The following is a 27,025-nucleotide window of genomic DNA, read 5'->3' on the forward strand; positions in this document are numbered from 1 at the left end:
ACCATTCTGTTTTACCATATTCTATCTAGGCTATGGCTTCCAATCGTGTATAATATAGTTTCATATGAGAGAAATTGCTGAAGTAATACAAAAAAGCTATCAAAAGGGCATCCTTATAAAACACTTAATCCAAGGTGTAAAATTATCTACCTATACCATAAATTATTGTAACTTAAGGCTGGAGCTCTGCCCTTCCACCGCTGGAGCAGCTGACCATCCATCCATCCAGATCAGCTGTTCTTTGGCTGGCCTGCAGGCATCCTCAATCAGCTGATCGTAAACTGATCTGCAGGCCTCCACGATCAGCTGATCATCGGCCGGCCTGCAGGCAACCATCAGCTGATTGTCGGCTGGCCTCAGGCAGACAGAATCAGCTGGTTGTTGGCTCTGCCATGCTTGTGCCGCTCACCACCTCCAACATCCACCGATGGGCTTTGTGACGCAGTGTGTACCCCACCACCCACCTTCCAAGCTAGGGGTCACTTCCCCCCAAGTATGGCAACCCCGAGATGGCATGTGACACTCTCACCGTTTCGGGGTGTTGACACACACATTCTGAAGCCCTAAGGAGACCCATCCTACACTCTATGAGCTACTGTTTTATAGATGCTGGCATGCAATTTAGGATGCATGCATTCACCCCTTTGAATGGATCCTATGTCTGAATAGATGTGCATGCATTGCAGTTAAAGTAAGAATAAACTTGTTACAAAATAAAATTCTGAAATACTTTTGAAAGATACAACATTGAACTGAAACTCTTCAGACTTAAATATTAATACTTAGTTCCAATAACTGGGAAGAAAGTAACTCATATTCATGAGTTCGCAGAAAATTTCCAGGATTCCCATATCAGAATAGTCTATGATGTCATAAATTGCACATAAAAGTGGAAAAATTATGTACAATAATATTTCCAAACACAGTGATCAGTTAATTTTTGAGAATGAAAACTGGGAGTATAAAATAAATTATACTATCATACATTAAATTAAACTAAAATAGTAAAGTTAAAGGAAAAGCAGAATATATGTGTGTGTGTGTGTGTGTATATATATATATACACACACACACACACACACACACACACATATATAATTTATATTTCTCCCAATCGGGCTTTTGAGCACATGTGCTAAAATAAGCCTCCCCCTCCCCCCCAAAAAATAAGGCCTCCCAAAAAATATTTAAACACATTTTTAACCAGGAGGATAACTGTATTCTTACTTCTCTTGGGTTCCGTTGCACCTCTCCACGTCACTAGGAATGTCTATCAGAATGGATTCCTTCATTCTTTGGTCTTATGCTGATGAACGCAAGTTACCATTACACTTCAGACTTCTTTCATTAGTATAAATGATCTTTGAAATGGCAGAATATCAGGCTGATATATCAGCTGATACTTTTACAGCTGATAAAATTTGTGGTAAATGGGTTCAACATGTTATTTCAATTCTTTTTTCAATTATTCTCTTAAAAGTTTCTGAAACTGCCCCTCCTCTACTAAGGAAAGGAGAATACCAGAGCTGTTGAGTTTGTCCTGTTTTTTCTTAGGAATGAGAGTGAATTTTTATTTCCTTCTTTGATAGGAAATTCTTTGACTTTTCATTAAATCTATGAAGTAACTTTAGATTTAACTAAGTATTTCATGTAGGAAAAATGAAACAGACAGATTTGAGTGCTGTGTATTCACTGACATTGGCTGTGCTGTTTTAGAGTTATATTTTGACAGTTCTTTACCTTTAGCAAATGTTTTTCAGGTAGGTCAACAAGATCTTTTCCATGTTAGGAATAGCTATACCAGTTGAATTTCATCTCTAAGCATAGTGAGGTTTTAATTTGCTTTTTGCTTTGATTTACTGGCAAGTTTCTTTCTAAATGCAGGAAAAAGCAAAACTGACAAGTCTTCCACTTCCGGTTTACTGCATTCCAGTTTTTCTAAAGGCTTTCAAAAAGGATTGCCCTAATATATTTGTTCTGAGACAGAAAAGCCCCTCCCACATTTATAGAAAGGTAGGTAGGTAGGTAGATAGATAGATATATTTTTTTTATTTAAATGTTGCTATTTATAGGGTCTGTGAGTAATCTAAACATTTTTAATAGTCTCAGAATCTGGCTTTCCTAAAGTTCTACAGTGTAATAGTCTCTTCTGCTGTCTATTAAACACATTATATAGTATGGATAACAGTTATTTTCTTCACCCATTTCTCTCACTCCATCTTGTCATCATCTTTTTTGTTTTTAGCACATGCACAGAAACTTTCATTCTAATGTTCCCATACTGGCTCATCTATTCCCCATGGGCCATCTGTCCACTGTACCTCTTGGGAATTATTTTTTTCCTTCTCTATCATGATCTATTATTGATCATGTTTGGCCTTAAGTAGTTTTCTTTATTAGGCAGTTTATCACCCCATTTTTCAGCAAGGAGAAGGAAATTTACACATCTGACTATAAATCATTTACGAGGCTGCTGGGCTATTAATGTATTTTTTATGGATCGGCAAACAGAAAATAGGAACAAGCCTCTTGGCAGAGTCTCCCTGGCCTGTTTCAATTCCCCTGCTTCCAGCTCAGATCTTGGGTTCTGGAGCAAGCAGATTCCTCCTTCTGCAGAGATTACCAGCAGTTCACAGTTCCCCAGAGCATCTGCATTGCTGTGTTAGCAAAGGAATGCAGGCTGCTGTGGCTGGCTGCTGTGCTGCTGACTGTACTTGGCACCGATCCACAACACAGTGCATCTTTGCTGACTTGGCTCAGCTTGATGAATCTGAACAGAGAAAGTGGCAGCAGGGGTGGGTGAAGGAAAAAGTAAGTGATAACAGTGGTAGCGGTATTGCATTACTACTGCCTTTAGTTCCCTGGGAGGAATGCTAATTAGACATCTACCCTTTGTGCTTTATGTCACTGGTTTAACTTGAGATTTTGCAGCCTCTCTAAATTATTTTCTGGGGCTTGGCTGGAAGGCAGTTTGGTTCTCATTAAGAGAAACAGTTTTAGTGTGCATGTGGCCCTACGTAGATGATTCCACTTATATTATAATATATCACAGCTGGTCTCGGCTCTTTCCTCTGTGAAATGGAGGAAAGATGACACTGATGCTGTGCTGAAGTGCACCTTGCAAATTCTTTAATCAAAATTAATGAGCACTGAGAGGAAAACAAATTGCTGGAAACAGTCGCTGGATGTAATTGTTCTTGCCATTGTTATCAGTTGCCCACAGTTATTTGGGGAACTTTGAATAAAAGAGGGTGAGAGGTTTGTTCAAGTGATGTTGTTTTAAAATGAAAATAGGCATATTTTTTTAAAAAAATAGAATTTAAAAGCAGCGAAGGCAAACATAATATATCTATCTACCTGGATAGAAGGCTTTAAGTGATTTCATATTTCTATAAATTCTACTCTATTTGTGCTGCTGAATTGTCATCTTTTTGGTTCTCCTCATGCAGAAGAAAGTTTTAATCATTCAGCATGACAGGACTAGCAAATAAATTTCATAGCTGTATCTGAATCTACAGTTCCCTCCAATATTTAACTCAGTACATTATATCATCTGTATTCAGTGACCCAGTTCTGCTATTAAACTATTAAGGTAACTGGAATCAAAATGTGTCTAAGCAGCACAAATTAATATTAAAAAAGAACTTGATACAGTAACAAAAGAATCCCTCATTTGGCTTGTTTGAGATTTCTGATGATTCTAGATATCTAATACCGTGTTTTCCCGAAAATAAGATCCTGTCTTATATTTTTTTGAACCCCGAAATAAGTGCTTGGCCTTATTTTCGGGGAGGTCTTATTATTTTGGGGCACGTGGAGGAAACCAGAGGAAATGGTGGGAACCGGCTGCGCATGCATTTAAATATTTTCGGGGAGGGCTTATTTTCAGGGGGGGCTTATTTTAGTGCATGCGCTCAAAAGCCCAATTGGGCTTATTATCAGGGGATGTCTTATTTTAGGGGAAACAGGGTATTTGTTTGGTCTACTCTGGTTATTGTGGAGTTTGAAATGTCAATATTTGAAGTGTGCAAATATTGTCTGCCCTGGATCTGTCTTGCAAAGGACATTCTGACTAAAAATTGTACAAACTGCATCTAGAAGAAATAGATTGGAGAGGGTATTGTGTTCAAAAGCATTTTAAAATGTTACCCATTACATTTTTAAAACATATCCATAAGATTTAAACATAGATGCAACAATGTAAGCTCTGAAACATGCCAGATGTGCATCACTCAGGTACATTTGTTCTGTAGTTATGGTAGTTGCAGCTGCCTATCAAGAGTGCATCCAATTACAAAGCATAATTGTATGACTGTAACTTTGTTGCTTGTATCCTTATTATTTATATTTATATTGTTTTCTGATTGCTTATTTGTATCCTATGACTATCATTAAGTGTTGTACCTTATGATTCTTGATGAATGTATCTTTTCTTTTATGTACACTGAGAGCATATGCACCAAGACAAATTCCTTGTGTGTCCAATCACACTTGGCCAATAAAAATTCTATTCTAATGTGTAAATTGGGGTAAGGACTTTTTCCTTCCAGTGACTTATACAAAAATACATGATTTCTCTGTTGGTATTACAAAAAAATTCAGGGCATCTAGGAAATTCTTTGAAATAAGTAGAATCATTTGTTTCTGGACATGTATTTGTGTGAAAAAAATGCAGTTAATTATAAAAATTGGTCACATAATTTAAGAAAGTACAGAGATCCAGATTTGAATGCCAAAACGCGATTCAGAGTACATGTGGGAACATGTATCAACTGTTGGGAACATCTTAAGAAATATTACATATTTTGTCAGATTTGTACCCAGGAACAAATACAGCTGTTTTAAAATGTTCCTGTTAGATGCAACACCATATCACGTTTTGCCCTTTAACTTTTTGCATAGTCTGCTAGGAGTGCAACTAGAAACGCATTCTTTAATAAAGTCGTAAGCTTAGAAAGTTTGCATTCATTGCAAACTATGGTACAAATATGCAAAATGTATTAGAACTTGAAACTGTAGTAATAAAACATAGACTTTAGTGCAGCTGCTCTATTTGATCATGAGCGGCTGGGTAACTTATGAGCCAGACATGCTCTCTCAGCCCAGTCTCCTCATAGGGTTGTTGTTATGGGGAAAATAGGAGGAAGAAGGTATGTTGGATATGTTCATTGCCTTGCGTTATTTGTAAAAATAATAAAAGCAGTATACAAACAAACAAATAAAATGGCTTCTTTTGCTAATGAGTGCTTTTGCTTGTAAACTTCTTATAATATGAGTGAGGGAACAGGAAGAGCAAATAGTTTGACTAAATAGTTATTGAAGAACTTTTAGTTTTGTCTTTTTTCCCCTCTTTCTCTTAAATTATTCTATATAGTAGCCAGAATGTGTCAACTGGGCCAAGGTTGGTAAACTCCCAGTTAATGAGTGGTAATGAGGGATGCTGGGATCTGATATTCAATAATGAGTTTTATCCATACATAAGCCATTAATAAACATGCTTGGCCAAGTAGGCTATATGGCCAAGATGAAAAAGATTAGCTAATCCAAAACCAGCCAATGTTTTGATACATTTTGCTCAATCTGTCCCATGTTCTTTAGCATTACATGTAAGCCAGAAACTTTGGCTTGTTTTGCTAACAATTCAGAATTGGATGGCCTGCCATTGTCTGCAATCACAAATAGCAACATGAATTGTACATTTGAATTACAGCTAAATTCTTCATTAAGCAGAAGGAGCAATGAGAGAATGTACTGTGATTTTGGAAAGTGTTCCTTGTTTTACTTAGCAGCCTTTCTTTATTCATCAAAGCATGAAAAGAATCACTGAGCCTTATCGGTACAGTTGTTACAAAAGTCCTCTGCAATCAAATGAAAGTGCAGAGACCTCAAGGTCTAACTCTTTAGAAAAAAAATGCTCATTCTCTGGACTTGAATGTTAGATGCATCAAAAGAACAACATTAACTCTCTCATAATATAACCAATTGGGCAGTAGCATATACAGTGGAGAGGAGAGATTCATGTATGTCACTGAAATTAATGAGGATTGATTAGCATTATGCAAGTTAACATCAATCTAGATGCTATTTTTATTCCTATCAGTGTACTTTGTTTTTATATTTATAGACTTGCTAATAGTATAAAACAACTTCAGAATTGCATTTTGAAGAACAAAGCATTAGGAAAAGATAGGGATATATAGAAGAAAAAACGGGAATCTTGGGTCATGCAACAAGAAATCTTAAATGAATTGGGCAAGTAGTAATTTTATTTTTATCAACATTGCATACTTGGTTTTCTTCTAGATATATGGGTTTGTTTTTAAAACATTCTTTTTCATCCTGGGCTACAGGAATCTAAAGCTTTCTAGATTTTATGGAAGTACTACTTCCAAGAGCCTAGCTATTGGTTTTCTGGACTAAAATGAATGCAATAGCTTCTTAAATTTACAGTTTCCCTGCGTTGGATTGATATGGCAGCTAACGAGAATGAAAGTGGAAACAAAAAAGAAAGGATATAAAGACCAAGTGTATACACATGTATTCAAAAATAATTGTACATATAATTAAACTCTTGGTTTTTTTAATAGTAAAGTTGACTCTCTCAAGATAATTCTATATGTGGCCAACTAGAGTCAAAAACTTAACTCGATGGCACATAGAAAAATATAACAATATATTGTTAGAATTTTCTGTTACATAGTTTTCCTTTTATCATTTTTAAGGGGAGGTCAGGTTTTCAGAGGTTGCCTGGGCATTATTGAGAAATGCATATATTGTTCTTCTGTTGCTGCCATTCATTTACATCTCCAGATGGGAGCAATTCTGAGAGGCAAGCATTAAAGGAAACTCCCCCCCCCCAGCCTACTGTATTCCTGCTCTATATGTTTCATTTCCTGTTGTTTCTCCCCTGAATTGGAACTGCACTTGTTTTTGTCTTAGAGACCATATTCTATAACAATGATGGCGAATGTTTTAGACACCGAGTGCCCAAACGGCACATGTGTGCATGCCCAAACTGAAAGGTGCGAACATGCGCATGCATGGACATGCGCATGCACATGCATGGACATGTGCATGCATGCACATGCATGCACATGCATGGACATGCACGTATGTGCAGCAGAGACCTGAAGACCAGCTGGCCGGCAGGAGGCAGGGCATCCCAACACCAGCAGCGCGGCAAGAGGTAAGATCTTTTTCTTTCATGAGCTTCCGTTTTGTCGTTTGCAGGGAAACAGAAGCTCACAAAAGAAACACCACGGAGATCTCACTTGGGGTGACGGCGCACGTGCCAGCAGAGAGGGCTCTGTGTGCCACCTCTGGTACGCGGGCCATAGGTTCGCCATCATGGTTCTATAATGTGACAATAATCTCCTTTCATCTTTTAGAAACACAAAGCTGTAGAAAATTACAGATGCCCTACAGTTAAAGGTTCATGTATGCTAAACTTTCATACAGGTAGACAAGTGCTAATGAGAAGAGGAAGAAAGATGTCAGGATTATTTCCACAGCCCCTTATTAATGCACATGCCATGTCATGAATGGCCTAACCAATATTCCATTCCTGTATTCCATTTAAGTGAACAATTGTTCCTTCAACAACAACCAAATAAAAAGAGCAAAGTAACCTTTCTAAAAGATCAGAGCGAGCTCCAAGAAACCTAATTTATTGCTCCAACTATTTTAAGCTATACTTATCACCTTACGCACCGAATTTCTCCTCTTCTGTATCAGTGAACTTGGCACGGAGTGGAAGGTAGATATACTTTCAGTTATCTCTGGGAACAGTGGCCAACTCTCCTCCCAGCGACAGTAGAGAGACTCCATTCTGCTGTGGGAGAGAGGAGTTACACTGTCTTATCATTGCTCACAAAGGCAACAGGGAGTCCAGAGCTCAGCATGAATCAAAGGGGCTTTGATAATCTGGCAGTTCTCCTGTTTTATTTCTGCCAGGCCCAGACATACACTATCAGCTCTATCAGGGTCAGGTGGGAAATAGTACAGATGTACGGGCAATGAATGTGTCTGCCAATACAATTGTTAGTATAATGGTTGCTGATACCTAAGAATCTCTGGGCCACAATAGTTATGTCTGTCTGCTTATTTAGAGTGTTGCATGGCACGTAGGCATTTACTATGAGATGTAAAGAAAATAGCATACTTTATTTTCTGTTGTCTTGTTAGATTCCCTTTCCCAGTTCTAAAGATGCTTAGGTTAGCTTTTCTTTTTTTTTTTTACTTCTGTACTAAATCAATATCTGAACAAAGGTATTTTAAATGAAAAATGTATAGTGAAAATAGGGTCACTGAGAAACTAAAGGGAAGTATTAGCTTTGCAAATGCAAAAAAAATAATAATAATGTTTTAAATATACTTAATGGAGAAGTACCTGCCCAATGAGAAATAAGCATGTTGAGTAGCATAGCATAATAATGTCAATGCAATGAAAACTTGAAAGAATACATGGGAGATGGGAGAAGAATGTAATCTTGCCTGGGTTTAAGATGAATTGAAGCATCTATCTCTCCTGCCACATTCATAGACACATTTCAGGTGAAATAGAAACTCTTTTCGGTAACTGCACTTGTGCTTAAGGAGTTCCTGCCAAGAGAGATTAGGTGAGCCCACCTTTTATTATACTACTGCCACAAGCAAGACCCTTTATTTTTTTCTACAAGGCTTTAGGTCTGTAAGATGCCCTCGCTGCTGAGGTGTTTCCATTCTCTTTTTCTTGTATTTTTTCATTTTATTTCTGTTTTTAATTCCTTACTTATCACTTCATTATTTTATTCTTATTTTTTTAAGATGCCTCAAGTCCCATTTTTAATAGAAATGTGGTCCATTTCTACTACAATCATCTTCCAGTTTATCCTGCCCTATTCACCTGCCCTGTTTTTCTCTAGCTGCAGAGGTTAATATCCAAAAGGAGGATTCAGAACTAATAATCTGTCCTAGACTCGCGACTCCTGCTCAAAGAGCAGATGTTCGATACAGCTAGGAGACTTTTTGCACAGCTTCAATTTATACACATCTTTCCTGCATCAGGATTCCCTGTGCTCAGTTGGTCAAGCCCCAGTTATTTCTCATCTGGACTATTACAATGCCCTCTACATGGGGCTACCCCTGAAGTACATTTGGAAGCTTCAACTAGTACAGAGTGCAATAGCATGAGCAGCCTTTGGGGCCCCTACAATGGCCCATGTTACACTGCTGTTCCACAAACTGCACTGGTTGCCAGTTTGCTTCCAGGTGCAGATCAAGCAGGGGTGGGATTCTACCAGTTCGGACCGGTTCAGGTGAACCGATAGCTCTGACGATCAGCTGGGAGTGAACCAGTTCACTCCGACGATCAGTTGGGCCCGCCCGCCCGTTCCTGCACTTTACTTACCTATATCTTCGTAGCTGATTAACACGGCAAAGCGGATTGCCGCGCCTCAGCTGTTTTAATTCCCTAGCATTAACGTGGAAGGTGATTTTTTCATTCAATTGCGCATGCGCGTGATCACCAAACCGGTTGTTAAGCTGGTAGGATCCCACCACTGAGATCAAGGGATTGGTTATCATCTTTAAAATCTTTCATAGTATGGATCCAAGTAACTTGAAGAGCCGTCTCATTCCACTGTGACAAGCCTGCCCCAGTCATGTTTGTAGGATAGACGTGCTGCAGATCCTGTCGGTCAAGGAACTCCAGCTGGCAGGATCCAGAAGAGGCTTCTCTGCTATAGTGCTGGCCCTCTGGAAGATCCTGCGCCCACCGTCCTGTCTTCGTGAGACCTGGCTCTGCCAGTTGGCCTGGGGACCCAATGTGGGAATACCACACTAGAGATGGCTATTAAACTAATAGTAAATTTAAAATTTTGCAAGCTAATGCAGAAATTGGAGGGAATGGATTTTGATAGACTATTGTCTTTTTGAAATTAAGACACCCTAGAAACTGAGCGATTCACCCCACCTGAGTTAGTGCAAATTTATCCTGCCTGTGCCATAACTTTTCCCAAACTTTTAGTCTAAACAATTTGACCTAATTCAGTAATTTAATCTTCATTCATCTGAAATCATTCCATAGCATTTCAGCATGTATGTCAAACAATGTCAATAATTTTTGTTTGCTTTGCTTTTGTTCTTATTTTAGGCTTCATTATAGGTACTTTAGAAAAAGCTATGGGAATATTTCCAAGTTCAAAGTATGATGAAAAACCCTAAAAATGCCAACAACTGAAAAAGATCCAAACAATCACTATATTTTCCAAAGCTAGTAGATTACAGTAAATTACTGATTTCTTGCACCAGATAAGTCAGGAGCAAGGGGCCCATGTTTTCATGGGTCTTAAATAAAACATTGATCAAAGACAGTTTGACCATGAGTATACATTAATAAGAAATCCCATAAAGAGAACTATTTAAAATTTGATAAGGGAACAAGAGAAGGGAAACATGGGTATCCTTTATGCTCAGAAAACATGACAGACAGTATTCTTCGAAAAACAGCATAGCAACTTTGATATACTAGAATTGTCAAGGCTCTGATTGTTATTGTGAGAAGCTAACCCTGTGTTTTACTATGGAAGGAAGGAGATGATAAGGAAGCAACATTAGATATATTTGAGTTTCTAGTCTTTGTTCAAGGCACAAATCATATTGGCATTTAATTACTAGCAGGCAGCAAATTGGCATTGTAACAAGAATTCCATACTTAATAAAGCCATCGAGAAATCCAGTTAAAGCATGCATACATATAATACTAAAGCTGTATATAGGAAATGGCTGTAAAATAGTGTAAGTTCTATGAATCTATGCAAAGAAGAAATTGAATCAAAGCATTTATTATTAACATTGCTTCCCAATACATCAAGGCTAGAATGTTAAAAAAAAAACTCCGGAGGGTTGCACAAAAAGTATTCCACTTTGGTTAGGCTGTTAGCAGCTAAGCCGTCTTGGCTCATTACAAGATTGCTCCCCTGTTGCTAATATAAGTGAGTAGAATTCTGAGTGTGCATACAGCAGGCTGGTCTGTTTCCAGGACTGAATTTCACAAAGAAGTGGTGCCCAGGATAATACAAGATTTGATGCTTTTGTAGAAAAAAAAAACATAAGGTCAATCCACTGAGAGCAAGCATAGTCTTATTCAGCTTTGATATTATTTTTATTATTACTAAAGTATTATTACTAATATTTTTAAACTACACATAACCATGTTCTTTGGCCCCTAGAAGTCAACTTTGGGACATACCATAAGTCATAAATGCCAGTAATACTTACGTCATGGTCACACAAAGCTTGCTTGATCATGTTCTAAACATGCTCCCTTAAACTACTTTCACTGGACAGCACATGGAAATGCTGGTTTCTGTTTCATTTCAATACAAACACAAGGATGATGAGAAAATTGTGTCTGGGCATAAGTATATAAGGGAGTAAATGTGAATATGTGAGAAGCGGGACTGGAAGGGTGCTTCAATGTGTGTTCTGTATGTGATAGAAAGATTGGGGAAAATATATCAAATGAAGTTGATTTGAGACAATGTGTTTGCAATTGGATTTTCTTTATGGGGAATCTTACAGATAAGAAGTAACTTTTTTTCTCCTCCTGTTGCCAGTGAGGTTTTATTATACAAAAATAATTCCTTTTCCAAAAAAACGGAAGGTAACAGCTTCTTTTGGAGATATCTCCTTCCCTCCCTCCCTCTCTCTCTTATTGCATGAGATTCTTACCATGCCTATAGCTTTTTATGATTTTCTATAAGCTTCTTGTCCTGCCCCCCATTTTCTTTTACAGTCAGGGTTGAATTGCCCAAACTGTGCTAACAATTAGTGCAGTTTGGGCAATTATCTCATTCCATCCTCAGTCACTCTTCCAACTGTGGAATGCTGGAGATAGTTTTCTTTTCTCCTCAGACTGAGTTATAGCCAACATTTAGCCACCCCAGATTAGATTCCCTTGGTTGCTGACTGGCATTTATGAGGCTTTGGGATCCAGGATACATTGCCTCTCAGATTTATTAAGGGTATAGCCAAGAAAGGTCAAGATGATAATGATAATGCAAATTAGTTCTACCTGCTTTTTATGTACCGTATTTTTCAGAGTATAAGACGCACCTTTTTCCTCCCAAAAGAGGCTGAAAATTTGGGTGTGTCTTATACTACAAATGTAGCTTTTTTGAAGCTTTTTTTCAGCCCTAACGAGGCGCTAGCGAGTGAAGCAATTTTCCCAGCTTTGCCTGCTCCCTCGATTCTCTGTTGTGCTTTAACGAGGCGCTAGCCAGTGAAGCGATCTTTTTCAGCCCTAACTAGGCGCTAGCTGAGTGAAGCGATCTCCCCGTGCTTTGCCTGCTTTTCTCATTGCTGCTTCCTCTCAGCAGTGCCTTGGAAGCTTTTTATCCCCAAGCAGGGGATAAAAAACTGCAAACTAATGTGCTGAAGCTGACCAGACTAAGGACGCTAGCCAGATGAATACCTGGCTGGCAGATATTTTTTCCTATTTTCCTCCCCAAAAACTAAGCTGCGTCTTATACTCCGAAAAATACAGTATATCACCTCATTTCAATTACACTCTAAGATGCTCTGACCTGAATTTCTGCTGGGATTTTGACATCTCTTAGTTCCTGGGTTGGGGTAGGTTTATTACCAGCACTAGCCGGCTGTCGGTGTCGCCGTATAAGCAAGTGTGCCTGTTGGTGTTCACAGCTGTTTTTGTCTCTTTGATCTGTTCACAGTTCTTAGCCACTTGTCTTCTGAAACAGCTCCTGTCATATTTCACCTCCAGTCACCCTCTCTAAACTGGTTTTGGCATTCTCCAAGTTGGCTCTGTCCTTAGTGCCTTTGATCAGCCCAGTTCTCATCTCATTTTCCAATGAGTGTTTTCTCCTGATACAACCCCAATCATATCTGGGTGTGGGGTGCTTCTTTTGCAGCTGGAGCACAGGCTTGGTTCAGCTAATTTGGCTGCTTCAAAATCCAGGAGAGAGAGTTAAAAAAAGGAAGTGAGAGTCTTGCACAAGTCTTGTGGTAAGGTCACCCTTCCAAACTGCTTTTTGAAAACCAGGACTTGGCTTTGTACTTCCACCACGTCTGTAGGAGTGAGAGAGAAAGGGCAAACGTGATTATAAAAAAAGTTTTCCTCAGTCAAGGCTCTTTTGACATACGATGGAGGCCTTTAGAATTAATTAAGGTCATCAGGATTGCAAAATCATGCAAAAATCAATCCTCTACAAATGAAATTGCATATATCCAGATCACAGCTAAGCTACAGACTAAGTGTAAATAAAGTATAGCAAGATTTAGATTCTTTTTCCAATAAACCAAGCTATACACTATGAGCAAGGCCAAAGAAGAAAGAAATTAACTGCACTGGAGATTTCATTTAAACCCACCCTCCTCCCAGACATTCCAGAGCAACTGAAACTTGCCCTTAGTATGCAGGAGTATATGGCTTTTCCTTTATTAAACAAGTGATTAGATCCATAAGCTTTGCTTTGGAAGTCAATAAATATACTTTTTGTGTAACAGAATAATTCTCTAGCCTCTGAGCTGAAGATCTGCCGTGAAATGCTAGTTTTGTTTAGGCATGAATTTATTTTAAAGGAAAAAGCATTCAAACATGTGAAACTACACTTTCACACCCAAAGCTGCAACTTAAAAGCGGTATCATTGCAAACAAATTATTGGATGTTTGTTTAATTATTTATGGAATATGTATTCATATTGGTCTGTCTCAGAAATCATGTTTGTTCTGGGTGTCTTTAGGATTCTATAGCTGCAGTTTTGGTAAACTTAATTCTAAGTTATGGAATAGGGTGTTACCAACTTTATTTTTTTTATTTTTATCATGTTACAGAGTTTTTGTTTATTTATTTTTTGTATTTATGACTGTCAGGTTTTTAGATCATGCTGTAGATATTTCAAGAGTTTGACATTGTGCAGGACAGTATACATTAAATATATAAATATGTAGGAAAGTTATATATATACGTAAGAATTAATTAATGAGTGTAAATACATTCATTCATTACTAATCTCACAGGTGGGAACTTGTAAGGTGTGTGTGATTAGCACGTGTAAGATAACATATGGCAGGGGTGTTAAACTCAAGGCCCATGGGCTGGATCCGGCCCGTGGGGTGCTTAGATCTGGCCCACGGGGTTGTTCTCCTTCCCAAATCTCATGTGTCAAAAGCTGTTTGGGTGCCTTTCCTATTTATCACCCTGTAGGGGTCTAGGACTTTCATTATAGAACATAGCACTTTGGAGATCTTCTAGTCCAGTCCCCTGCTCAAGGCAGGAGAATTCATATAATCCTAATCAATTTATATAATCCTAGGATTATATTTATATAATCCTAGTCAAATTGTTATCCAGTTTATTCTTGCAAAAGCTCCAGCGATGGAGCACCCACAACTCCAGGAGGCAAGCTATTGATTAGTATGCCACTCAAGGAGCCTGAGTGGCATAGGAGGCTAATGCCTCCTATTAAGGCAGCATTTAACATCCAGCTGTCTGCAATTACTGCGAGTTCAATTCTCACCAGGCTCAAAGTCGACTCAGCCTTCCATCCTTTCTAAGGTGGGTAAAATGAGGACCCGGTTTGTGGGGGCAATAAGCTGACTTTGTATAAAATATACAAAAGTATGAAGGCTATTGCTTAACGCATTGTAAGCCGCCCTGAGTCTCCGGAGAAGGGCGGCATATAAAAATAAATAAAAAATAAATAAATTTTTAAAAAAATTGTTCTCAGTGTCAGGAAATTTCTCCTTAGTTTAAGTTGGACCTCTCTTTAACAAGCTTCCACCCATTACTTCTTGTCCTGCCCTGTGTTACTTTGGCGAATATGCCGATCCCAGGGGTGGAATCTACTTACCTTCCTTACCGGTTCGGAAGTGTACTGAGCATGCGCAGAGGGTAAAAAACACATTACTTCCTGGTTAAAACCCGGGTGGGTGGGCGGAGCTTCGCGTCGCCATCACTACCGGTTCTCTGAACCACCAGCCACAATTGCTACCGGATCGCCCGATCTGGTCCAAACTGGGAGGATTTCATCCCTGACCTATCCCCTCTTCTCTGTGACAGCCCCTCAGGTATTGGAAGAGAGCTATTGTATCACCCCTAATCCTTCTCTTTGAAAGGCTAGACATACCTAGCTCCCTCGTTCATTTTACTATTTAGCTTCCAGGCCCCTTGTCATCTTTGTTGTTCTTCTCTGCATACTTTCTAGGGTCTCAGCATCTTTTTTATATTCTGGTTACCAGAACTGGATGCAGTATTCCAAGTGTGGCCTCACTAGTGCACTATAAAGCGGTACTATCACTTCTTGTGCTCCAGTTGCTATTCTTCTGTAGATGCAGCCTAGGACTGCATTGGCTCTTTTGGCAGCTGCAGGAGCACACTGTTGTATCACTGCTCATTGCTGTGGTGTTCCACTAGGACATTTAGATCTCTCTCACAGTTACTATTTTTTGAGCCAGGTACCACCTATTCTCTACCTGTGTATTTGGTTTTTCCTACCCAAGTGCAGGGCCTTACTTTTCTCACCGCTGAACTGCATCTTACTGGATGTTCAAGTCTGTCGAGATTCTTCTGAATCTTAAATCTATCTTCTAAAGTGTTAGTAATTCCTTCCAGTTAGGTATCATCTGCAAATTTGATGAGTTCCCCTAGTTGCTCTTTAGAGCATTTATGAAGATGTTGAAGAGTACTGGGCCCAAAACAGAACCTTCAGATGCCCAGCTGCATGCTTTCCTCCATATAGATGTAGTTCCATTGAGGATTACATACTGGGTGCAGTTGGTCAGCCAACTGCACATTCATTTTGTGATGGTACTGTCTGTTCCAGTGGTGAAATCCAATTTTTTTTACTACTGCGTGGTGTGGCTTGGTAGGCATGGCAGGGGAAAGATACTGCAAAATCTCCATTCCCACCCCACTCCTGGTGGAAGGATATTGCAGAATCTCCATTTCCACCCCACTCTGGGACCACTCAGAGATGGTATTTGCCGGTTCTCTGAACTGCTCAAAATTTCCGCTACCGGTTCTCCAGAACCTGCTGGATTTCACCCCTGGTCTGTTCCATATTGTTCTACCTTATCTAGAAGTAGACTGTGGTCTATTTTGTCAAATGCCTTACTGAAGTCTAAGAATACTATGTCCACAGCATTTTCCTGATCCACTAATTTGGTCACTTTAGCAAGAAGGCAATAAGATTTGTCTAGCATGATCTGTTTTTAACAAAATATACTGACTTCTACCAGTAGCAATCGCCTTGTTCATTTCTACATGCTCATAAATTCACCACTTGATTATTTTTTTCAAGATTTTTCTAGAAATTGATATCAAGCTGACTGGCCTATAATTTCCTGGTTCCAGTTTGCTCCTTTTTGTAGATCGGAACAACATCAGCTCTTTTCCAGTCTTCTAGTAGTTCCCATGTGGTACAGGAGCTTTTGAAAGATTACATTCAGTGACTCTGAGATTATGTTTGCCCGCTCCTTCAGAACCCTGGGATGTAAACCATCTGGCTCAGGTGATTTGTATTTCGTAAGGGATTCTCTTACTAATTCCTTTTGATTTGTATACCTGCTCAGTCTCCCTCGTTGCTGCTTTTGATAGATTGGGCTTTTTCTTCCTTTTGCATAGAAACAGATGCAAAGAAGGATTTAAGCAGTTCTGCTTTATCCCTGTCCATCACCTTCTTGCCTACTGTTCCCATTAGTTACAGTAGATAGCTCACCTATCATTTCGTTGACTTTAGTCTTGTTCCTTACATATTGAAAGAAACTTTTATTAATATTATTTTTGGCCCTAGTTTTCCTGACTCCCTCCTTACAGATTCAGGCTATTTAATTTAATTTAATTTAATTTAATTTCGAATTTATATACCGCCCTTCTCCCTGAGGACTCAGGGCGGTGTACAGCCAAGATAAAAAACATAGAATACAAATATTAAAACATTTAAAAATATATATAAAATTTGGCCCAAAAAATTAAAAATCGCAGACTAATTAAAAGGATTTAAAAATTTTAAAATTTCTTCTTAAGCCAACCCGGCTTGCTGAAAAAGATAGGTTTTCAGGGAACGACGGAAGGCATTGAGGTCCTGGATTCTTCTTATCTCTGGGGGCAACTGATTCCAGAGGGTGGGAGCCCCCACAGAGAAAGCCCTCCCCCTGGGGGCCACCAGCCTACATTGTTTGGCTGATGGCACCCTGAGGAGGCCCTCTCTGTGGGAGCGCACGGGTCGATGGGAGGTCATCGGTAGCAGCAGGCGGTCTCGGAGATAGCTAGGCCCTATGCCATGGAGCGCTTTAAAGGTGATAACCAACACCTTGAAGCGCACCCGGAAGACCACCGGGAGCCAGTGCAGCTCGCGCAGGAGTGGTGTTACATGGGAGCGCCATGTTGCTCCCATCACTACCCGTGCTGCTGCATTCTGGACCAGCTGGAGCCTCCGGGTGCTCTTCAAGGGGAGCCCCATGTAAAGAGCGTTACAGTAGTCAAGGCGAGAGGTGACGAGGGCATGAGTGACTGTGCACAGGGAATCCCGATCAAGAAAGGGCCGCAACTGGCGAATCAGGCGAACCTGATAAAAGGTCCCCCGGTAACAGCCGTCAGATGTTCCTCCAAAGACAGCTGCCTATCCAGGAGGACTCCCAGATTGCGAGCCCTTTCAGTGGGGGCCAAAGACTCGCCCCCAATAGTCAGTGATGGAGTCAACTGACTATATCGGGATGCCGGGAGCCACAGCCACTCAGTCTTGGAAGGGTTGAGCCTGAGCCTGTTCCTCCCCATCCAGATCCGCACAGCCTCCAGGCACTGGGACATCACTTCAAGGGCATCGTTGGGGTGGCCTGGGGTGGAGATGTACAGCTGGGTGTCATCAGCGTACTGGTGGTATCTCACCCCAAAGCCACGGATGATCTCGCCCAGCGGCTTCACATAAATGTTGAACAGAAGGGGCGAGAGGACCGATCCCTGCGGCACTCCACAAATGAGAGGCCTCGAGGTCGACCTCTGCCCCCCTGCCAACACAAACTGCGACCGGTCGGAGAGAAAGGAGGAGAACCACCGTAACACGGTGCCTCCCACCCCCAACTCTTCCAGCCGGTGCAGCATGATACCATGGTCGATGGTATCAAAAGCCGCTGAGAGATCTAATAGGACCAGAACAGAGGAATAACCCCTGTCCCGAGCCCTCCAGAGATCATCAACCAGCGCGACCAATGCCGTTTCCGTGCTGTGCCCAGACCTGAAACCTGACTGGAACGGATCCAGATAGGATGTTTCCTCCAGGAATTGTGGAAACTGTTGCACGACCACACTCTCAACAACCTTCGCAATGAAGCGAAGGTTGGAGACAGGACGATAGTTAGCCAATATTGCTGGGTCCAGGGACGGCTTCTTGAGGAGAGGCCTCACCACCGCCTCTTTCAGGGCAGCGGGGAAGTGACCCTCACTCAAGGAAGCATTAATAACGCCCTGGAGCCAGCCTCGTGTAACCTCCCGGGAAGCCAGTACCAACCAGGAGGGACACGGGTCCAGTAAACATGTGGCCGCACTAAGTCTCCCCAAAATCCTGTCCACATCATCGGGAGTCACAGCATCAAACTCCTCCCAGATAACATTCTCAAGACTGTTCCTCGTCACCCTGCCCTGATCTACCCAGTCAGAGTCCAAATCCCCCCGGATCTGAGCGATTTTGTCATACAGGTATTGTCCGAAATCCTCCGCCCTGCCTTCTAAGGGATCCTCCCGCACTCCCAGATGGAGCAGGGCGCGGGTCACCCTAAACAGGGCGGCCGGACGATTCCCTGATGACGCAATAGAGGCGGAAAAGTAGTTAGACTTTGCCGTCTTTATCGCCACTAGGTAGGCCTTAATATGCGACCTTACCAGTGTTCGATCAGATTCAGCGAGACTGGCCCTCCAACCGCTCTCCAGGCGTCTTTTCCGGCGCTTCATTTCCCTCAGCTCCTCAGTAAACCAAGGAGCCACCCGGGATCGGCATCGGGTCAGAGGCCGCAAAGGCACAACTCGGTCCAAGGCCCCACCAGCCGCCCGATCCCAGGCGGCTACCAGGTCCTCGGCCGAGTCATGTGCTAGATCCTCAGGAAATGGCCCAAGCTCCGTCTGGAACCTATCAGGGTCCATCAGGCGCCTGGGGCGGATCCATCTAATTGGGTCCGCCTCCCTGCGGCGAGGGGTCGCGGTTCGAAGATCTAGGCGAAGGAGTGAGTGGTCAGTCCATGACAAGGGTTCCATGTCTATATCCCCTATAACAAGACCACTCAACCACTGGCCAGAGACAAAAATCAGATCCAGAGTGTGACCTCCCCTGTGAGTAGGGCCATGAACTAACTGGGTCAGGTCCATGGCCGTCATGGAAGCCATGAACTCCCGAGCCACCTCAGACGTTTCACCGACAGATGGCAAGTTGAAATCACCCATGACTAAAAGCCTGGGTGTATCTACTGCCACCGTGGCTATCACGTCGAGTAGCTCAGGAAGGGCTGTTGCCACGCGGCAGGGAGCCAGGTACGTAAGCAACAAGCCCATCTGAACCCCACGGCCCCACCTCACAAGGAGGGACTCACATCCGGCTATCTGAGGCACAGTGGTCTCCCTCGGATCCAGATCCTCGTTAATAATAACCGCCACCCCCCCGCCCCTCCCCTGGGCCCTCGGCTGATGGAATGCTCTGAAGCCTGGTGGGCACATTTCAACCAGAGGGACGCCACCCTCCGGGCCCAACCAGGTCTCCGTAATACCCGCCAGGTCCGCTCCTCCCTCTTGTATAAGATCGTGAATGAGGGGGGCCTTATTAACCACGGACCTGGCATTGCATAACATCAGCCGAAGGCCCAGATCCTGAGTATCTAAGCCACCTAGTCTCCAAGAGGAGCCATGGGGACCGGGGCAAGCAATTGCTCTCAAACAGCGAGTGCGAGCCCCCAACACATGATATGGTCCCCTGCTCCCGCCATATCTGCCCTTCCCATCTACCGTCCTGATGGTACAAACCTCATAGGTATCGTCCCCCATCCCTTTCCCAGTCCCTCGACCAACACCTCCCAAATCGTTACCCTGTGCCGGGCTCGGCTCTGACCCTGGTGGATTTCCCCCCCCATCCCCCAGAGTCTTCTTCCCAATTTCTCTAGAAAGATCATTACAAACCCCCCTCCCAGAACCCCTTAAAATCTTAAAAAATTTCCCTAAAAATCCCCACAAATTCTTCCTTGCTCCATGCCATCTCTCTGGACTCCAAAGTCCGTCATCGAGATAGGCCCTCGATAATGTGGAGGGCCAAACCTGCGAGTGGGGAGAATCTCGCAGGGCGAGGAGTTCCGACACCGAATACATTTGTTACTGGGAGTAGTTATGGCTTATAACCAGGGGATCAACCATGATGATTTAAGAGTCCAACGGAAAAGTATATAAGTCTTAGGTAGTATACATTGGAAAACGCCACTGCCTTCATGGTAGTGGGAGGAGTCCAAGAATAGTCCAGAAACGATGGAAATAATAGCCGAGGCTGACTCCCTCAATACTCATACCTAAGGTAAACTTCTCCTTTCGGTTAGGGAGGACAGATAGAGCAATGCCAATCCATAGGCCCAGAAGTATAAGTCGGTTTACAGAGTTAGTGCAGTGGGCATATCAGGAGATGATCCAATGGAGAGTAGATGGAAAATGATGGTGGTATCCAGCTGAGACTGAAAATGGCCTGGATAGCGTGGGACCATCATACGGGCGAAACCCGGCAGAAAAGGGGGGGGAGCAATACAGAGCGTTTAGGGGGGAAACCACCCCCATAGTCCTCTTCCGGTCCTCCACATCGCCCCCTAGGTCTTTCCCGGTCACAACGCTCACCCGGTTCAGCCTCCATCAGTTCACTGTGGGGCCTCTGGGCGTTAGTGAGCTGGTCACAAACGGCCACACACCTCACAGCCGCCCAGGTCAGTCCAAGATGATCACGCCGGAATTAGTTCCTGCCATCTCCCTCGCAGCCTTCAGGCTGCCGCCGCCGCCTCCACCGCCAGCCCGCAGCCGCCATCACAGCCTCCTCCCTGGCTGGCGCCACAACAGCTGCCAGCCTCTCCGCCATCCTCCTCGTCTTCCCCAAGCCCCGCCAACACCTCCTGGGCACCCAGGACTCCGACGAGGCTCCGACGAGGAGTCCGCCGAGAGCGCTGCGCTGCCGCCGTCTCCACCGCTGCTCAGGCGACTGCCAGCTGATCGCAAAGGCCGCCGCCACAGCCATCCGGGCCGACAACGCCCCCAAACGCCTCCTCTGCAACACCCGACTCCCTCTGGCCAGGAAGCGCTCCGGAGAGCTAAAAAGCTCTCAAAAGGTTGGCAATAGCCTCCGCTAGCCTGGTAGGGGCCATAGTTGTTTCGTCTGGCCCCCAAAGACCCCCTGTAGTCCAAATAACACCCCCTCGGTGGTAGCGGACTCAGCAGGAAGCCGCCATCTTGAGCATGCGCAGAAGAAGAAGAAATTTGTTGATATTAAGTTTTAGTTATTATCCCTCTTTCCATTTTTTTATATTTGACCATTTTTTCCCCTCATATTGCTGGAGAGCAACCATGCTGATTTTATTTGGTGTCTTGTTTTTTCTTTCTTAAGTATTATTTTTGCTTGTGCCTTCATTATCTCATTTTTCAGGGTTTCCCAAGCATCTTGAACTGTTTTTCCTTTTACGATTTCTAGCCATGGAATCCTTCCTAGTCTCTCTCTTAGCTTGTTGAAGTCAACTCTCTTAAAGTCTAAAATACTAGTCAGACTTAGTTCAGTTACTTATGGTTGTATTATGGTGAATTCAACTATGACATGGTTGCTGTCCCCCAAAGTTCCTATAGTTTTACCCCCTCAGCCATTTCATCCCTGTTAGTAAGGATAGCTGTCCCTCTAGTTCCCTTCTCTACCTTTTGTATAACAAAGTTGTCTGGTAGGCATGTAAGAAACATGTTTGATCTCCCACTCACTGAAGAGTTTGCTTCCTAGTTGATGTCATGGTAGTAAAGTCCTCCATTACTATAGTGCTGTGTTTCCTCCGCATCTCACCTAACTGATTAGCAAAGAGTTCATTTATTTCCTCCAGTTGGTTGGGTAGCCTGTAAGTATACACATTCTATCTGCATACTATGCACTGGGGTAAAAATGTTACTATGGATTCCTCGTGGCAGTAGAAAGTCTTGGAAAGTAAGACAAGGAGGCAGCTTGGTGGTTGCAAGTGCAAGAGAAGAACATTTTTATGTGTGTGCCAGGAAGACAGAAAGTTGATTATCCCATTTGTTACTATATTAGTACATCATTGTAAAATGGAGATAGAATATATTATCTTGATCTCTCTCTTTTTAGGTCTAGTGAGTCCCTTGGAGGTCTTCATGAATACCAGGAGTGTTGAAGTTGCTCGGGGTCAGACGGCGATCCTGCCCTGTACTTTCACCACTAGTGCTGCACTCACTAACCTTAATGTCATCTGGATGGTCACGCCTCTTTCCAATGCCAACCAACCTGAACAGGTACCAAGTCCTATCAGAAAAACGGATGAGCTCCCTTTTGCCTTTCTTTCTTGTTTAGGCTTATTCCTGCCACATTTCTCCTAATCAAGCTGGATTTTTTCAACTGTGGAAAAGGTTACACAACTTATCTCTACAGTATATCAGATGAATAAGAGGAATTCTCAATCTTGCATTTCCTTAAGCTTTTATCTGAATCTTGGGGTCATAGCTTTATTTTTTGCCAGACTACTTCAGGATATTTTGTAAATGAAAAAAATACAAGTGAGGGTTAAGGCAGATCTACAAGCTCCATGATTTCTCCAGTTTGAGGGAATACAGAAAGTTGCTGAAATCCATATTTGGAGCTCAGCGCCTGATCATTGGTCTTATGATTTCAGCCATGTGGTACATAGTAGAACTCTTTGTGAGGAAAAAAAATATGGAGTGATTTATTACTGCTCTGACATGGTAACTAGATCATCATATTACAAGTAGCAAAAAATATTACAACCTAGGAAAAATAGGTAGTTATTTCATTACTTTTTTATTGTTAAAACTTTTAATCTGTTTACTGATTCATTCACCTTTCATTTTATTTCACAGTTGATGTGGAATTATGGAAATTATTAATTCTTATTTATTTCCATATTATTATTATTATTTTACAAAAACCTAACCAGTTTTCTCCTGTCTGTAACTTCAGGCAGGTGCTATCATGCATGCTACTGGTGGGAAACTGAAGGAATTCCAAATAAAATCCTGTTTTTTGTTTGTTTCCATTGAAGCCATGCTGGAGCAGCCTTTACAGCAGGGGAGGGCAATTTTCCCAGGGTCAGGAGTCACAACTTGCTCCCTCAAGCAGCTGGAGGGCTGCAGGTGACATCACTAGGTAGGTGGTGAAGTCACAGAAAGGATTACTGCAGGAACCCCAGTCCTGCTGTAACCTTTGCCTGTGCTATCATGGTTACAGACAGAGGATGACATTCTTTTAAAAATTAGAATCATGCCTATAAAGTTTCAGTTAACTACAGGAAAGAGCTCTATAGCACTTCCATTATTAATAGCAAATAAGTTTGTTTTGTGAATTATTCCTTTTTTTTCCAAAACACACATGCTATTACAGATAAATGTAAGAATTTTTTTCAGAATCAATTTCCGCAAAGATTATAGCTATTAGTTTTCTACTCATGCGTGTCATACTAGGTGGCTTGTGAACATAGTACCTTAAATTTTATTGAGGGCTCTTTTCTTCAGTTAGATAACGGTTTCTAGATTCGTGCAAAAGTGGTCATCAAATTGAACTTTTTAAAAAATTGACAAAATTTCTTACGCTGTTATACAACTTCCTCATATATAACCTTGGAGAATTTTAGCCTGTATTTCCTATAACAGCAGACTTTTAAACTGTGGCCCTGTATTCTTCATGCATATACACTGTCACCTGCGGTCAAATTGGCTCATATGATCAATCAATATCTTCAGGAAAAAGAAATGCTTTTTTCGCCTTGTAAACACTGATTCCTTAGCACCGCAAATTTAAGTTTGGAATTTCAGGGGAAAAAATTGAAATCCATGGAATTCAATCGGAAGGAACATCTGATTTCAAGAGAATTCAATTTCTTTAAAAATAGGTAATAAGTCTAGGGAGGAATGGGCACAAGAACTTTGATACTTATTTTTCTGTGTTACATTTTGTCTTAGTTCTTCATACAAACTCAGTAATTTGATGCATTTATGCTTATCTCTGTGAAATAGTAAATAATTTTTCTTTAAATTATTTTGTGATTTGGAATCCCATTTTAAACTTTTACAGAAACTCCTTTTTAAGTTGAAGCCAACCACTGCCATCTAGTGGTCCCTTTGGATTTTTCAGCTTGACCAATTTGGCAAGAGTTTCATTTGACTTTTTAACTAATTTATATTTTCTTGAATTGGGCAATTCTCTCATTTTCAATATTGTACATTTCTATTTTAATATATAAATCTAAAGTTATTTTTACACATTATATGTACTTTTATTACAAAAAGTTTGATTTTGTTTATTTCTTGTGAGATTGGCTGCTACTATATCTTTTTGTGTTGTGTACACAAACACAACATTTATATTTCCCCAATTATATCTATATGATGGTGTGCACACTTTTTGATAATTTTATTCTACTTTTCTATATGCATTTTTGTAAAAAAAAAAAAAGTGATCTTTGACCATAAATAAAGTAAAAGAAATCATGATGAAATCTTCTCCATACCAGAAATAGAAGAAATGGTGTGCAAAACAAGGATCCAAAAACTCAGGTTTATGCTAGACTCTGAAGTGCTTTTAAATCACATCATACAGGTGAGATATTGTAATAGCAATAGCACTTAGACTTATATACCACTTTATAGTGCTTTACAGCCCTCTCTAAGCGGTTTTACAGATTAAGCATATTGCCCTCAACAATCTGGGTCCTCATTTTATCCACCTCGGAAGGATGGAAGGCTGAGTCAACCTTGAACCTGGTGGGATTTGAACTGCCAAATTGCAGGCAGCCAATAGTCAGCAGAAGTAGCCTACAGTACTGCACTCTAACCACTGTGCCACCGGGTAATCAAAGCATAATGAATAAATACTTCCTTACTCTAATCTTTAGTTTGCATGATATGGTGCCTTGTCTTTTTCAGGTTATTATTTACCAGGGTGGTCAGATTTTTGATGGTGCAGCCCAGTTTCATGGGCGAGTGGGGTTTGCAAAAACAATGCCAACCACCAGTGCCTCCATCTTCATCAACAATACCAAGCTCTCAGATACGGGAACTTACCAGTGTTTGGTGAATAATCTACCAGACCGTGGAGGACGGAATATTGGAGTCATTGGGCTCAATGTCTTGGGTATGATCTTTCTAAAGTGAATGATAGATTTAAAATATGGAGGTGAACTGATGTACAACTTTCCTTTTAATTTTAATTGTAAGCAAGATTCTAGAACATGAACTGCTCAATGTCTCAGTGGTCCATCAGTTTTGCACAAGAGAGCTAGATAACTATAATTTACCTTAACTCTGTGATTCTTCCCAGTTTCATTCATATCTGAAATAACACAACAGTAAAACAATGGAAAGGGGTTAGAATTAAAATTGGTCTCGCTCTAAAACTGCTATTAGCAACTCAACTCTCTGCATATTTTTTTTTCATTACAGCCACTCCTCATTTAGTGACTACCTTGGTTAGGGACCATTCACAAATATGAGATTAATAAAATCTCATTAATAAAAATTATTATAGTATTATAGTATTAATAAAAATTCATTTTCTGCCCAATATGTGCAATTATCAGCAAATTTCAGTTGCCTAAAGCCTGCCAGAGGGTCCTAATAAATTAATTAAGATCACAGAACTGAGCTTGTTAACACAGTTAGCACTTTTTAAAGAAGTGCTGCCTGAGGAAAAAAGCAGGAGAGAGCTTCTTTAACCAATCTTTCTGTCCCATGAGGGGGTAAAAATGGAGTGGGGGGAGGATCAGACATGGCACATTCTAAGAGAGACCTTTGTCTGAATGAGAGGACGGAAACAGTGTCCTTTCAAACATCTCCCAACCCTCTCTCTCTCCCTCCCTCCCTCCCTCTCTCTCTCTGCTTACTTAGTGACCATTTCACTTAGCTAAGTTGTTGGGCAGAGTGTAGTCAGTAAACAAAGATAGGATGTAAATACTTGATTACAATTATGATAGAGTAGAGGATAGGAAAGGAGGCACACAAAACAATTTGCAGATAACAGAATATTGAACTTAGGCCAGTGGTGGGTTGCTCCCGGTTCTGTCCAGTTCTTGATAACTGATAGTAAAAGCGGTGGGAGGCTCCACCCACCTGCCCGGATGTCATAAGGTACGATCGGCGCATATGCAGAAGTGCACACGCGCTCCTATTGCGAACTGGTAGTAAAAGTAAGTAGAACCCATCCCTGACTTAGGCCCACCTTGTTCTGACCCAGTTCCCCAAACACGACAAACCCTTTGTAGTTAAATCAATAATTCCTTTATTAGGAGCAACAGCAACCCTGGCAAAAAGTTTCTCTCTCACCACAGGCTAACAAGTCTGTCCGGCAGGGAGATGAATAATATCCCCAGAGCTATGATGGGGCTTCACTAGCAGCAGTAGCTCTTCCGTCCCAAGGATCGGCCAAAAGATTTCCACTGCTCTCCTCTCCTCTGCCTTCTGTGCATCCCCATGTCAGACGCTGGACCAGTTCTTCTTCTTCCTCATTGGCCACCTCCAGACCTGGGGGCTGTTGACTCTCCATCTGAGAGCTGATGGACGGCCCAGGCTCTGCCTCTGTCTCTCTCTCTCTCTGACAGCTCCATTCCGTCTTCCCCCTCGGAGCGCTCAGGTTTCCTTGATGCTGACCCTGACTCCCACGCCTCCTTCTCATCTGATTTGGCTGTTGGAGGAGCCGGTGGCCACAACACATCTAGTTTCTGCTGTCATGATTGACAGATGTTTAACCTGCTTGTTGATGACATGTTGAAGAGGGTGTACAGTAAAGCCAGCTAGTTAAG

General features: G+C 41.7%; 1 protein-coding gene across 3 annotated transcripts in view; it reads left to right on the top strand.

Annotated features, from left to right (window-relative positions):
- IGSF11 (immunoglobulin superfamily member 11) overlaps nt 1-27,025 on the top strand; it is a 212,474-nt gene that overhangs the window by 173,817 nt on the left and 11,632 nt on the right. For all 3 annotated transcript variants that reach the window (XM_060686280.2, XM_034411579.3, XM_060686282.2), the window contains exons 2-3: nt 22,348-22,511; nt 25,155-25,362. In XM_060686280.2, the coding sequence (XP_060542263.1) occupies nt 22,374-22,511; nt 25,155-25,362 (346 nt within the window). In that variant the 5' untranslated portion in view covers nt 22,348-22,373. The remainder of the gene's footprint in view (nt 1-22,347; nt 22,512-25,154; nt 25,363-27,025) is intronic.

This window comes from Pantherophis guttatus, chromosome 5, assembly GCF_059756535.1.
Source record: "Pantherophis guttatus breed Tessera chromosome 5, ASM5975653v1, whole genome shotgun sequence".
NCBI classification, from domain to species: domain Eukaryota; kingdom Metazoa; phylum Chordata; class Lepidosauria; order Squamata; family Colubridae; genus Pantherophis; species Pantherophis guttatus.